This window comes from Ctenocephalides felis, unplaced genomic scaffold, assembly GCF_003426905.1.
Source record: "Ctenocephalides felis isolate EL2017-DRISC unplaced genomic scaffold, ASM342690v1 CF-g0.4_SCAFFOLD_00845, whole genome shotgun sequence".
In the NCBI taxonomy this organism is placed as follows: domain Eukaryota; kingdom Metazoa; phylum Arthropoda; class Insecta; order Siphonaptera; family Pulicidae; genus Ctenocephalides; species Ctenocephalides felis.
The window spans coordinates 24462344-24478150 of NW_020536999.1; the positions used below are offsets into that span (position 1 = coordinate 24462344).

Here is a 15807-nt window from a genome sequence, read left to right on the forward strand (position 1 = left end):
GCCAAAGGATAGCAGGACAGCTTCTCCCGGCGGTGTTGCCAACGTGGGGGAAAGCGATGCGCGTTCGGCGTCACTCGGTTGGTAGGGCACGAACGGGACAAAGATAATGGGAGCGACTCGTTATGGATGAGCGACTCGGCAGTGTTTGACCTGAGGGACATAGAGTGGGGATGCACTAGATAGGATTCGAGTAACGTCACAGTTAATGCTTAATTGATAATGCAGAAAATATACAATTGAATTGATACATGTAATGATGTATAAAACAATTCGTTCGGCGTAATAAATATTGTATTGTTATTATGTTTTCAATGATATATTTGTTACTTGAAAATTTAGATTTTCATATATCATTGTTTATTTTTTACTTTTTATTATTTTACATGTTTAATTAATATTTTATATATATTTAAATTTTTTATATTTATTATTTTATAGTTAAAAAAATATTATTTATATTATTTTATATTTATGAATCTATAAAAATGAAAATATTCCGCACCATCTCAATAAATGCAGTATATACATGTGCATACTGTTATAAAATCCATTAAAAAAACAACTTTTTGCCAAAAAAATATATCGATTTTAGTATTTTTGGTTTGAATATATGATTTTTTTTTATATAATTTTATTTGAACAGCGATCAGAACTTATGTGTTCTATGAGCTGTTGTGAATAGTATCTTACAAACTACGTTTGTTTTATTATAGATGGCAACCCAAACAGTTGTCACACCTCTGTATGATAAATTTTTATTACAATCTCTGTAATAGGGCAAGTATGGTGCAACAATGCCAAGTGTTCAATTTCCAAGTGAAAATCGTTGTCAATGTTGCCTGACAACAGGCTGCTCGAAGTGGGAATCGAACCCGGGACCTCTGAAACAAGTCCCGTCGCTCTTAACCGCTTACCTACGGGCTAGCCCTTGAATATATGATAAATTTATTTTTACGAACACATTTTTGTAGATATTATTGTTATAGAGATCACTTCAATTTTAAATGTTTCTGCACTCCATAGGGGCGCCACTAGCTGTAGCACGTAAATTTACCGCTAGATTAAACTCTAGATAAAACGTAACTAAATAAGTAATATAGTAAAAAATAGTGATTTATTTGAATACTTAAAATGCAGAATATACGAGTCTAAAATATATTTTCAACTAAATCACGAAATATATTTTCTCAAAAATACATAATAAAAAATGTTAACTTTCAAAGTATGCGCATTATAATACGAGAATCAATTCTTTAAAAAAAGTAAAGAACTTTGGCACAGTAGCACCTCTGTTGAGTGCGGAAAACACTAAAACTGAGTAAAGTATATTTGTTGTGTTTACCCCCCACCCCCCCATGGATACAATACATACCAGTGTGTGATTTTCTAAAATTGTAAAACTTATCAATTTTAGTGTTTTTGGTTCGAATATTTGATAAATTTATTTCCACAAACACACTTTTCCTAGAAATTTAAATAAAATTGTACACAATCAAAACTAATGAAATCATTTAAACATGCATAGATATGGATAATAAACATGTATGATGATCATGGGGGTAAAATTAGAACAAATGTGCTTCACCCTGCTTTAAGTTTTCTGCACTCAACAGAGGTCATTTTTTCACTCTCCTTTTAGAACTAATTATTTTAATATAATAAACGTGCTCTAAAAGTTCAATAATTTTTTTGTGTATAATTTTCAGATTCATATTTTTTTATTTTAATTGTTTTTGAGAAAACATTTTTGTAATTTTGTTCAAAATTTTGTTATAAATCCGTTTTCATTTCGTTTATGTAATTTTTTTCTTTTTACTTTTTCTGTATTATATATTTATCTGGAATTAAACCTAAGGGTACATTTACGTGCTACAGTCGTCGCGCCTCTATGGAGTACGCAAACAATTAAAATTGAGATATTGGCAAAATGGCCGTGTTTACGATTTATCTATGGTGTGTCGTTATTAAATTCATTATAGATCAGTTTTTTTTTTAAATCGACTTTAGTATTTATGGTTTGAATAATAATAATATCATTTGATAAATAAATATTTGATAAATCTATTTTCACACTCACACTATTGTGAGTGTGTGGCGACTTTCTTATCAATACGATTTTTTTAAAAATTGTAAACATCGAGTATTGTTTGAAAAAAACAGTAACTAATGTTTATTCATAAAAATCACGTTGCATTGTTTATTGTTGATAAACCACGGATAGTGGACATTCTCACACAGAAAACGGATATTTTTGTTTCAGAAATTTAGTTTTTCAGTAATATACTTTTATATTTATTATTTATAAATAATATTAAATATAAATATCTATTAATTTACAACATTACAGCCGACATAGTCTTAGTGAGTATTAATAAAATTAAACATAAATCTATTTTAATTAAATTCGAATTACTTCGTCCAAAATTATCCACAATATGAATTTTCCAGCCCATGTTTGAGTGGGTAAAACTGTTGTAGTAAACCACGTCGGGCCAGGTAGAATTTGGGGTCACTTCCAATTCTACTGGATCACCCTTAAAAAATTAAAGACTTTTTAATATATTGGATATTATAAACTTCGTGCATTTATTTTTAATATCTCTTGTAACTTTCAAACACTTAATCTTATTGCAATTTTATAATGTGTACTTTACAATTCCACTCTTTTATAGAGAAATAGAATAGTTTCTAAAAAATAGTAGATTTATTTACCTCTTCACAAACATGTTTTAAAGTCCTGTTAAATCTTCTGAATGTTGGAAAATCATCGTCCCTTCTTCTGTCGGCCCTTCCAGTATGTTGGGCCAAACACAAAGGCCCGGCTACTGTAGGTTTAGGCCTTCCACGTCTCGTGTACTCGACACCAGCCAAAACTCTCACCTGAGAGAAAAGAGCCTGTTTAAATCTAAAGCCTTTTTACTGCATGTGACAATGTTATTAGGCAAATCATAAAACTCTACAACAACTCGTTATATTTTTAATTGTAAATAAAAAAAATTAGGGACTCACTTGATGTTGCGCCGTGTCGGTCAATCTGTCGAAACCTCCACGAGGTTCGTCTGTGATAATTAGAGGATGATAATGTTCTGCAGAATGAGGATTATTGCCACCTCTTACCTGAAATATGAAATATATAATATATTTCACGATTTATCAAAGCATATATTTTACGATTTTCTTACTTTAAAAACATAAGTTAATCCTCTCCTCAGCCACAATTCAGGAACCAGCATACCATTGATATACCAAGCTAAGCCACTTGATGTTTGCCCTTAATAATATAATAATAAGATATATATATATATATATATATATATATATATATATAAATGTTTTGTATTATTTTACCAGTTATTCCTTGATACCCTCGTTTTCCCCCAGATGGTCCGAGTGTAGCTGTAAAGCTTCTTATAGACTTATCAATTATCTTTGGTCGTTCCCATGGTTCTAAGAAACGGTTATCACTTCTACAAAAATGAAATACAACAATTAAAAATATAGATAACCTGAAAATCATTCGATTTTTTTATTAGTCTCACCTCGTAAATTTAAAACAATTGTTTATCTTTTCCTTGGAGTTGAATTGAACGCTGATGTCGCCTTTTGGATAATAATCGTGAAACGATGGTTCCTTGACGGCGTCCAATCTTCCCATGGCCCAAACTATAAATGCCTCCCTGTCCAAGGGATATTCCTTATCACCATTATCAGCTAATAGATAATAATTAAATTTTATTAGTTAATTGACAATATTTAACACATAATAGTTAATAGAGATAATCAAAATAACGTAGTGAAGTGAGGGAGTGTTTTTGTGTTCCTTTGCGGTTTTTGGATATACCAAGATAGTTATAGGTACAATTCTTGAAGTTTAAAATAACTTACGAGATATTAAATTTCTTCTATAAGTAACAACATTAATTCCATCTTCGCCTCTGGAAGCTGTGAGGAGTTGAAAACTGTCTTGACCGCCCACTAGATCATCTTTACATACTCCACGATACTGCCCAAGGACCTTCACACACTAAAAAGAATATAATCAATTCGAATTGGTTCAATTTGTTACTAAAACACCATTTTTCATCTTTCTAATATCTCTCATAAGAATTAATATAAATATAAATATAAAGCTTTTTTGAAGTAAAACTTCTTTAGGCACAACTATTAGGGTGTAAATCCGTACAAATGCAACGATAATAGCGTTACGACCGAACTGTACGTCATTCGCCCTCCATGAAATCATTTCAATACGGGTCGATTGTGATTAGTCGTCGTGTATGTGAATAGAGATCTGTCGTTGTATGTGTACCGACATCAATGTTGTATGCGTACCGATATCAACAAGGAAATCGGCATAGATAAATAAACATTTGAAAGTTACATCGTAATACAAATCTTGATTTAATAAAAAAATGCCTGAATTAGAAGAATATTTTACCCTGTTCCTTGAAAATAATAAAACAAATTGAACATTTGTACTAAACGTAAGCAAGTTTATTGATTAGAAAATATTTCCATATTATTCGTAGTTTCTATAAATCTTTGAAGTTATTAAAATGGAAAATATTTTTTAGAAAAGCAGATATTACAGCTGTTCAAAGAATGAGATTATATCGCCAGCGAAAAAGTGAAAAAATATAAGCAGTCAATGTATGTTAATTTTAATTACATAAAGTTCTTCAAACACAATTACATGATGAGTGAAGTTGCGGAAACAATATTTGTTTAGGCTTTGTTTAACATAATCCACTGTGTGAATGAATATTATAGAATTTATTAATAAGCAATTACTCCATTTCTCTAATGAAGGTTCATTTCTAGATGCTAATTACAATGACAAACCGATCATGTCCTCTTTGAAGTATGATTTCAATTATATTATTGTTTTTTAATATTATACTTTAATACTATTGTAAATATATAATTATCATTACATAATTGTGTATAATGGATGACACTTATATATGTGTGCATCAAAAGTGTTACCATATTACTAATGAACATTATTCAAAATTGTTATGTGATGTATTTATTTCTACTTAAATGCTATCTTGTACAGTAGCAAATAAGTTTCACTTCAATTGCGTGTGAACCTTACGCGCACTCTTTTTTTGATAAATATCTCCTTGATTTAATCTTTGTAGAAAATATGTGCAATTTTTTTACTATTTGATAGTATTTTCTTTTTATAACTTTTCAACGAAAAATCACACTACACATTTCTTAATGTCTATATTAACAATAATTGCAAAAAATAATGCGTCATTCAAACCAATATTTGGCAATCAATTAGTAGCCAAAATTTTTGCGCACACGTACACAGATTTCCTTATCAGATAATTGCGCGATTTTTAACAATAATCTCATAATTGTTTTTACTTAAAAACCGATAGAGATAGTAGATAATTTTTTTATCTGAAAATTATTCGTCATTATAGTATTAAAATGCTCAATAAATAATAAAAGGAATCAGTTCCATCAGCTGAACTCGCGTGACACGACATTTTAATTAATAAACTAGAATATTTTAAATTATTTATTTATTTATTTTTAATTAAACTGTATTAGTTTGTGAAAAATAAAAAATATTTCGAATGAGTTCTCTGCGACAAACTGTTCGGACGTACGTGGCAGCTACAGCCGGTGAGAAAAAATAAACTTAAAAAAAAAAATATTTTTAAAATATTAATAATAAATAAAAAGTTTAACAAAAAATTTGAATATTTTTTTATATAGAATTTTATTCCAAATTTATAATATTCTGTACTGATTGTTACTTAGCAGTTACTATTTAAACACTTTCAATTAGCATGTTCAATTAGTTCTGTAAAAATGTTTTCATATTAGACAAAGTTGTAAATTAGTTAATTTTGTACAAATTTTAAAATATTTAATTTATTGTCCACAAATTGTTTAAAAGTCAGTTTGGCTTTGGGATTAAAATTTTAGATACTTTGTGAATTTAATGTATGCCGTATATTGCTCTTATTGTAGAGTCTTTTGATATCACATAATAAGCAACTTGATTTGGTACAAACTGCCAAATATAATATTTATAATACACGAATATTTTGAAAATTACATACCACTACTTTAATTAATTAAATAAAAATAAAAAATAAAACTTTTATTTGGGTTATATGATTTTCAATAACTCAATTTTGTTGAATGAAACAAATTAGTAGACAAACATATTACAAATATATATATATATATATATTGTTTCTATGGGCTCAAATGGTTCCAAATTGATAAAAAACAATTCTCTGAAAGTTTTAGCTCTTAATATTGTCTTTCAGATTAAGTGCAATTCAATCAAAGTTTTGTATAGAAATAGCATGAAAAAATTTTCAAAAATTTTGCGGAGCGTCGAGTATTCAATAAAAAATGACACAAATTTTCACTTTTAAATTATTTGTCGCTAAGTTATACCTAAAATTTTTTTTTTTAATTTTCAAAATTTTTTCCATGTTATTTTCATACAAAGTTTATTTGAATTGCGCACTATCTAAAAGTTAATATTAAGAGCTAGAACTTTCAGAGAATTGTTTTTTAACAATTTGGAACCATTTGAGCCCCTGGAAATTCGAAAATGTCCATATTAAGGACCACCCGAATGTATATATATTATTCAATTAATTTGTTGTTTCGCAAAACAAAATGTGACCCCTAATTCAGTAGGAAAAAACAGACCAACAAATAATTTAAAAAAATCAAATAAACCAACACTTTAAACCATTCCTTGTTTCCAAATTAAACAATTTTAAGTTAGAAAACCACGTGAATTCAAAATATATATATACAGACATATATTTCTTAAAGAAGGTGTGGTGGCTTAATAAAAATGTATATAATTTAAGTATTTAAATATGTATTTAAATTTATGACAGTGCGGTCTCTCTTTGATACTTTCCATACAAAAAGCTACTGATAAAATAAATTCTTCCAATTTAAAATAATAAAATACTTTGTCTTAAATTATTTTATGACACGAGATAATAAAGCGACGATTAAAATTAACTTGTCTGTAATATTTATAATTAATGTGATGAAAAATTAATTTCAGAGAATTAAAAAAAAACAATATTTAATAAATTTGTACAATATTAAATAAATATAAAAATAATCAGGCAACGTTAAAAACATTAGATTTTAAAATCGATTAGTTTAATATATTTTACAACCATGTTCAAAATCAAATTTGTGATAATAAAGTACTATGATCGTTTCGGTATACCTTTAAATCAATATCGACATAATAATTGATGTTTTATGACGCATCATTTTTATATCTTCCAATCATTCCTCCAATAATAATGCTTTTCAACAAATTTTCCCAAAACAAACAATATAAATATAATAAATTAAAATATTAATTTTTAATAAAGAATGTTGATTGTAAAATAACTCTATGTACTTTAAAATCAAATTAAAATGTGTTATTCATTTGCTTCACCACCCCTTGTGGCTTTGTAGCTTTGTACCCCTTGTAGTTCAAGTGATACAAGCAATATTTTCGATTGTACAAAACTAAATAATTTAAATTACAATAGTTTGTTATAATCTAAAGCCGATCTAAATTCATAGAATCGATTAACCGCCTAAGCTGCAAAAAGCATTTATTTATTAAATTTCTCATATTTATAAAAATAAATAATTCTTTAGTTGTTTCAATCAGAATCTGATCCATCATTATTATATAATCGATTTTAGCATGTTTTGCGGCTATTTCCGGAGGAAGTTGTATGACATGGCCGTCGTCGGCTTTATCGGAACTCTCCGACAAGAATGCTGACTTCCAGATAAATTCGGAAGAAGGTATTAAATTATATATTTTTCAAAATGTGTTTGCTCATTCTTTTATTATTATTTACGTATTTTATTACAGGATCATGGGTGGCCTCTACAATAGCCTTAGGAGCTATTCCAGGTGCGTTCTTGGCAGGATTCCTTTCAGAGAAGATAGGAAGACGATGGACATTGATGTCGTTGGGTATTCCCTTTCTGATATGCTGGCTGACGATAGGTAATCATTAATATAATCACTTTAATTTAAAATAAAATCATCCATAATTTATTTTTGCATTCCCAGGTTTAGCTGAAAGGGTGGAATTACTATATTTTGCCAGATTCATTGCCGGTTTATCAGCCGGCGGTGCAATGATGTGTTGTCCAATGTATAATGTAGAAATATCAAACAAAGATAACAGAGGCATTCTGGGATCGTTTTATACCATATTTATGACGATAGGTAATCATCAAAAAAAGATTATTGATTATTAAGTCCGTGAAGATCTTTAATATGTTTTTTTTTCAGGAATGTTTTTGACTTTGGTATCATCTACAGGACTGAAGTACAGAATGCAAACAATAGTCTTGGCTTGTCCTCCAATTCTATTGATCATCGGCGTGTTCATATTTTGCCCAGAATCTCCTATTTATTTAGTAAAAAATGGCAGAAAGCAAGAGGCCGAAGATGTATTGACCACCCTCCACGGAAGAGAAAAAGCCATTCTCATTATACAGGTAAAGAAGGTTTTTTAACTTTCCGAAGGAGAAGTTTATGTTTTCATCAAAAAATCCGATTCGCTAATTTTATGTTTTCTCGACGTTTCAAGCCATTCTGAATCGAATGAGACCAAATTTGGAAAAAGTATGTGCGTGTGTATGTGTGTGTGAATGTGAACAGGTTTTTAAGAACTTACTGAAATATTGCGGCCTTACGACAAGTAATTTAATTTCAAAATTCATCAAAGTTTGAGAAAATGAGTAGTTTTTTTGATATTTGTTGAAATTAAAATTAGACGATTTTCTTGGTGTAACGATAGAGTACTTGATCTTAATGAAAATTCTAAACCATTAATGTCCTACGGAAACTGGTTCAGTTATAAAAATTGTTGATTTTCTGCTCTTAGAAAATATTCCGAGTAAACGAGTTTGTTGTTTTTTAATGATGTGTAATAAATCCACTCGGAATTCTTTTAATCACTCATAAATTAATTTCAATTTTATTGACTAAGTCGATTATTTACATATATCGAGAAGTTCTTGCAACTTGCCTCAAGGCAAAATACCAATACCAACTAGTTTTTAATTTTCCAATGTAAACCTACAGTCCCAATGGTTTTAGGATTTGGATTCCGCAACGTACGATAAGCCAGACCTTAGGTTTCTGATGAAAGACAAGGCTTTTGTGATGGCTATTATTATATCCATGGGAATTTCGGCCTCAAGTCAACTATGTGGCGTAAGTTTTGTGATTTCTTATACGGAAACTATTTTCAAAATTGCCGGAAGCGACTTGTCTCCTAAAAATTCAGCATTGATAATCATGGGAGTACAGGTGATTGCTGCAGTAATGCAGGTAAGAACAAAGATAATTGGTGTTTTCTGAAAACAGCAAAAGACAAATACTAATTTTTTATCGAAAATCGATCAATCTATCTACTTCCAATAGATTGTGGTGGTAAAACTTGTTGGCCGCAGAGTACTTCTTCTGCAAAACATCATTGTGTGTTTGGTGGCTCTATCAGCAATCGGCACATATGCCATTCTCCAAGATACTGATGAATATGATCTGAGCAGTTTGTCGTGGCTTCCTCTTGTCAGCCTCATTATATTCTTGGTAAGACCCCAGTGGCAAAGTGTTTGCATTAAATAAAATTAATTATGCAATTTTCTTGACAGATAAGTTACGTCTGGGGCCTGGGACCTATAAGTGCAATGATAATGGGCGAACTCTTTGCATCCGACGCTAAGGAACATGCCTTTTCAGTAGCCGTAGTGATAAATTGGGCAGTCAATTTTGGAGCCACCAAAAGTTTTGCTCCTTTAGTGTCGGCAATCGGAATTGGTGCCACTTTCCTAATATTTGCTGGATTTATGGTGCTATCTTTAGTGCATGCTCTGGTGTTCGTCCCGGAGACGAAGGGAAAGACTTTGAAAGAGATACAGGACAAATTGTATGGAATAAAAAAGTAATGTTGAAAGGAAACGGATAATTTATTTTTTATTATTTTGTGTTTTAGATAAATTTTATTTATTTATTTAAAGTTTAACGCGCCGATTAAAGTATGTACAGTAGACAATTTAAATAACTGTTAATTAGGTTTAGGTTTATGGTTTGTTAATTAGCTGATTAAAGTATATATATTTTTTAAATGCATATACGTATAGTATACTCAAATGTCTACTATATATATATATATATATATATATATATATATATATATATAATTACACTTACCGGTGCCAAAGCAGTGATATTATAATCGGTTGCGTACCCTCTATAAGAGTCAATGTACGCCACTGCTACATCTGCATTTAACATCGTACTACGTTCCTCTGATCCTGACAAACCAAAGGACATGTAATCATTTTCACCGACCTAAAAAAATAAAAAAATCCATTCATACTAGCAAATATCATAGTTAATTTAATTAAATTATTTTCTAGCAAAAAAAAAAACAGTTAAAATTATAAATAATTTCACCTATAATGAACTTTTGCGTGTAAGTAGTCTGAATTTTAATTATATTTATATTCCAGCTCAATTTTAAAGTAAATCGTGTTGGATTAGATTCTTATTATGATCTACTATGTAGAAGCTAATTTAATTCTGTATAAAATATATATTATTTACATATAATTAATAAATGTTTTTAATTCCTTTGATATTCAATTAATTTTAGAGAATTTTATACAGAATCACAATTTTAAAGTATACCTAGTGCTTGTAGGGTTTTGATATTAGACAATATTAAAGATTATTCACATTTGTCGAACCGCATGAATATCAAATATTCTGCATTATAAACTGTAACATTTGGGTTAATTACCTGTCCGGCAAGTTGGATTGTAATTTGCGGACCAAAAACCTCCCAAGATACTTGTAAATTCTTATGCAACTGTAGACAATTGGGCAATTTGCTTTCGTAGCTCTAAAAATATAAAAAAATATTAGAAAAACACCAAACAGATTTGGGCGATTTTTTTTCCTCCAACTCACCAGCACTTCCACAAGCGAAGGAGGCACATTTAGAGCCTCCGACACCAAAAGTGACCCATAGGACTGATTAGTTGCCAAATCGAAAATACTGAACCACTGTATATTAAATACAGTCAAATCGCCCGGCAATTGCAGTTGAAATGTTTCCTCGTTGTAGGCCCTAATTGGATCCATACTGAAAAATCAAAAATATTTATTTATACAATTTCATTCAGAAGATTATAATTTATTTTTAGTGTTTTTTACGTACTATCCGTTTTCGTCAGGAACTTTAAATCCTTTCCAGGAAGGTTGGGCTCCAATTCCTACCAAAAAGTGGACATCCTTGCCTTTTCCATCGTAGGTGAAATTCGTTATACTATAATTGATAATAGAAAATTGTGATGAGAATCGACGCCATTAACATTTTTCAACTAGTGATGAAAACAATTGCTGGAACTTCTCGTACCAAAAATTATTTTTTTTAAAAAAGATTATTTTTTTTAAACTTTGAAATAATTAGATTTTTGAAAAATTTTTAATTTTTGAAAAAAAATTGAATTTTTGGAAAAAAACTTCTGCCTAAAAATGTTATTTTTTTATTTTAAAATATTTTGGAAATTTTGAACATTCTTTCAAAGCAATCGCACAGCTTTAGCGGCATAGAGACGAATTATCGAAGCGCGTAAGCGCCTTATAAATACGAATCGAATGTTTTCTAAATTATTCAAATCGGTTGATCGGTGTTCCCGAAATCGTCGACGAAAATTTGTATCCGCACACACACACACAAACATACACACATTCATGCATACACACATACACACAAACATCCATTTTTTCTAAGGTTTGCCAAAATGTTCAGAAACCTCTGAAACGTAAATATATATAAAAATTTTCACTTTCGATTTTTTGCGATTGCTATAACTTACCCTACGGAAAGTTTAAAACACTATATCGATATCTTGATAGATTCACGAGATATTGACAAAAAATTATAAACAATTTATTTTTAATTTTTAAAACACATCGGTAAAAGTCTTTTAATCCATTTCGTTCAAGCGAAAGTTTTTTGTTTCAAATTTAAACTTCAAATGCTGATAATTAGCATTTAATTTACGCTACACCGAGTATGAAATTCGCTCGAATGACCTAATTAATTTAAACGCGCCACTGATTTTAAAAATAAATACTGCATTGAGAGAAAAGGAAATTTAAATGAGAATAATTAGCAAAATTTATAGTATCTTCAACTTAATGCACTCCAGAGAGCATGAATATATCATATTAGAGGTAAAAAGTATATTGACTTACCTACTAATTTGAATAGCATAGTGTTTGAGCGTATTTAATATATATATATATATATATATATATATATATATATATATATATATATTATCTCCTACCTGATTGTTTTCGAATCCCTTATCTCGACTGGTCCAGATCGTACCCCGTGCAGTTTTCCGTTGATGCTCCCGGATTTTTGGGGAACAGGAGGTTCGAACTCTTCTGGTATATAAATGTCTCCAAATGCATTCTGACTAGACAGATCGTACACGGAAATCCATTTGATTTCCGTTATCTTCTTACCCTCAGGCAAGGTCAGGGTGAAGTCCTTGCCGAAGTACCTCTCGAGGATATTCGTCCTGGTAAAAGAGAATAGATAAATAAAGAGGTTTAAAAGTCATATGAGCCGTCCATTATATATTAAATTATAATATTGATTCCGATTTTTAACTTTCATTTACTTACTTTCCATGTTCATCAGGAACTATGAAACCTTGTGGTCCAGGCCTGTTGGCAGCTCCAGCCCAGAAAAATGTGTCAGCACCGTTTCCATCATAATTAAATCCCGTAAACAAAAATGTATACTGGTCAACAGCGTAAACTTCTCCAGAAACCTAAAAAATATGAACTGCAATCACTTCATCTAGATCACTCGAGTTTAAATTTAAAAAGTCAGGGCTGTATAATAACATTTAAAAAGGTTCAAGAATTTGCAGAGTTGCTTCAGGGTCTTATCCTGATATTATAAAAATAATATAGATTATTCATTTCCAAACTTCTTATAATTATAGTATGGTTCAAAATAAATGGATAAATTTAAAAAAAATAATCGTGAAAGTACATCGAGTAGCTGTAGTGTTTATAACATTAAACAACTAGTGGGGTGCATGGCATAGTGCCTTAAGGCAAATTGCTGGAACTTTCCGTGCCGTAATTAAAAATCTTGGCACGGAACACAAAAAAAATTTTACAAAATGTGTACACATTATTGAAATCCCTGTAAAATATCTGATATTTTGATGTACATATGACCAATAAACATTTTTAGCCGCCAAATGACATTTTTTTAATTTATTTTTATTGAGAGTCCATAACTGTTTGACCTGCCTTCCCAAAAATTTAATCAGTTCTTTATCTTGTCAATACAAGTAAAATGTTTTTTGAATTATTAAAATCGGTACCGTTTTTGGCACTTTTTTCCCCGTATCTTCGGAACGGCTAGACCTGCCTTCGCCAAAAACAAATCAGCACGTCTCCTCATCAATACGAATCGAACGTTTTTTGAATTATTCAAATCGGTTGATCGGTGTTCCCGAAATCGTCGACAAAAATTTGAATCCGCACACACACACACACACACATACGAACACACACATACAAACACACACATACACACACACACATACATACATTTATTCTAAGGTATGCCCAAATGTTCAGGCACCTTTGAAACGTAAAGATATATATCATTTTCATTTTTTTTAGCGATTACTATAACTTGCCCTTTCCGTAAGGACAGGGTTAACAAAATTAGAATAAATAATTTGAATATATATAATAGAATATTTAATTTTGCGCTAATTTGTTGATTTTTTTATTTATATAACATGAACTATTTAAAGTTATACATCATTTACTACAAAAACCTAAATCAGTTAAATTATATTAATTGGATAATTTTCGTAGGATTTCAAGATAGTCTATCTACAATTTAGTGTTGCATCTATAAAATGGTTTATGAATATATAAGACAATGAGAATACATCTAAATAACTAAAAAAAAAATTTATATTATAAATTTACCTGATGATGATACGTATTCAACTTTCCCAAATATTTTCCTCTATAAGGTCCATTATCATCATCACTTAATGCCAAAACACCTGTTCCACACAAAATAGCACATTAAAAACAACTTCCAAATTCAAAAACCAAAGGAATTCCATTCCAACTTACCACAAACGAATAAAACAACTAGAACAATCAAACACTGCACATATGGTAAACACTTTTTACACATTTTAACATAACTAAAATAATACTATTATTATATGGATACTTAAACTATTATTTTTTCTTTGTCCTCAACATTTTTTAGTAACCATGATTCACATATGAAAACGAAACCTGGAGTGAAAGAACTTGCAACAGACAATTCGTGGTAGGAAACGAGAAAGTCGTATAAGATTCTTATTGGAATGAGCGTGACGGCCACAAAGTGGAAGTTGTCAGACAACAGTTAGGAGAGAATGCTGTCACGTTCAACGTGCGTTCAATAAACCTCCCACGTCCTCAAAAAAAATAAAAGTTTGCAAATGACAAAATTATATATGGTTTGTTGTGTGTGTACAACTTTCAGCAACATAAAAGCCAAAAAAAATTGTATGTCCGACTACAACACACCAACTACAATTTCCATTAACCCTAACTCCTACAGTAGTAATTTAATAAAATTTAATTTAATTTTATAAACTTTGGTTGTGATATATTTTAGTAATATAATTAGGTATATCTATTTTTCATGAAGAATAATAATTATAATAATATTATGCCGGATCCAGTTCGACTCTGCATTCCGCTTGACCAATAGAAAGTAATTCGCAAATTTTAGGTTGGTACACATGGTACTTAATATTAATAAATTGATACAAATTTATCTCATAACACAAAATTTCTACAAAGTCAGAATCAGAAATATCAGGTATAAAATTTGAAATAAACTAGTGGGGCGCATGGCATCGTGCCTTAAGGCAAATTGCTGGAACTTCCCGTACCGTAATTAAACATTCGAAGAATGAAAATAATCAGTCAATAAAAATGTCTATGAATAAATATTATAAAAACTAGAATTTTCATTATATGTTCCTTGTAGATAAAATGTGAAAACTTATTGGATTAGACGACGTTGTTTATATATGTTTGAATGAAATATATATAAACACAATCTAATTAAGCGGACTTATTGTTAGAGTAAACATATTTTATTTTAAATGCATTAATTTTTAGTTCGCGAAATACTTACACTGAGTTAACAATTTTAAATAGTCCATATAGTATCAACAATACAAACACAAAAAGTATTAAAAAAAATTTAAAAAAAATATTTTCCCGGTCAGTCTTGACTTTCTTATCTACTAATGCGAACAAAAATTGCACCGACGCGCCAACCAACTCAGCTATAACGACATGCTCACGCACAACGCTATGAGCGGATGTCTAGGATCTAAACGAAATTTCTGCACTTTTTGCTCTGTATCTTCGAAACGGCTGGACCTATCTATACCTAAATCTAATCAGTACCTCTCCACATCAATACAATTCGAATGTTTTTGAATCATTCAAATCGGCCGATTTGTTCTCTCAGAACCTGCCATTTTTTGCACTTTTTGCTCCGTATCTTCGAAACGACTAGACCTACCTTCGCCAAAAACTAATCAGCACGTCTCCTTATCAATACGAATCGAATTTGAAATTATTCAAAACCGTTGATCGGTGTTCCGAAAATCGTCGACGAAAATTTGTATCCGCAC

At 30.1% G+C, this 15807-nt stretch overlaps 2 protein-coding genes across 3 annotated transcripts in view; both read right to left on the bottom strand.

The window, feature by feature from the left end:
- The window catches only part of LOC113376975, an 8920-nt gene extending 8878 nt beyond the window's left edge, over positions 1-42 (bottom strand). For both annotated transcript variants that reach the window (XM_026617125.1, XM_026617117.1), the window contains exon 1: positions 1-42. This exon is cut by the window's left edge. The gene's annotated coding sequence lies outside the window, so the exon portion shown is untranslated.
- The window catches only part of LOC113380756 (protein Skeletor, isoforms B/C), a 14313-nt gene extending 16 nt beyond the window's left edge, over positions 1-14297 (bottom strand). Inside the window, exons 1-16 of the mRNA XM_026619870.1 lie at positions 14234-14297; positions 14081-14160; positions 12743-12891; positions 12397-12636; positions 11259-11366; positions 11009-11183; positions 10839-10940; positions 10247-10387; positions 3886-4024; positions 3540-3711; positions 3349-3467; positions 3183-3271; positions 3010-3117; positions 2713-2880; positions 2384-2534; positions 1-208 (exon numbers count right to left, since the gene is read on the bottom strand). The exon at positions 1-208 is cut by the window's left edge and continues 16 nt beyond it. Coding sequence (XP_026475655.1) covers positions 1-208; positions 2384-2534; positions 2713-2880; positions 3010-3117; positions 3183-3271; positions 3349-3467; positions 3540-3711; positions 3886-4024; positions 10247-10387; positions 10839-10940; positions 11009-11183; positions 11259-11366; positions 12397-12636; positions 12743-12891; positions 14081-14160; positions 14234-14297 — 2213 coding nt within the window. The remainder of the gene's footprint in view (positions 209-2383; positions 2535-2712; positions 2881-3009; positions 3118-3182; positions 3272-3348; positions 3468-3539; positions 3712-3885; positions 4025-10246; positions 10388-10838; positions 10941-11008; positions 11184-11258; positions 11367-12396; positions 12637-12742; positions 12892-14080; positions 14161-14233) is intronic.
- Between the last annotated feature and the right edge of the window lie 1510 nt (positions 14298-15807).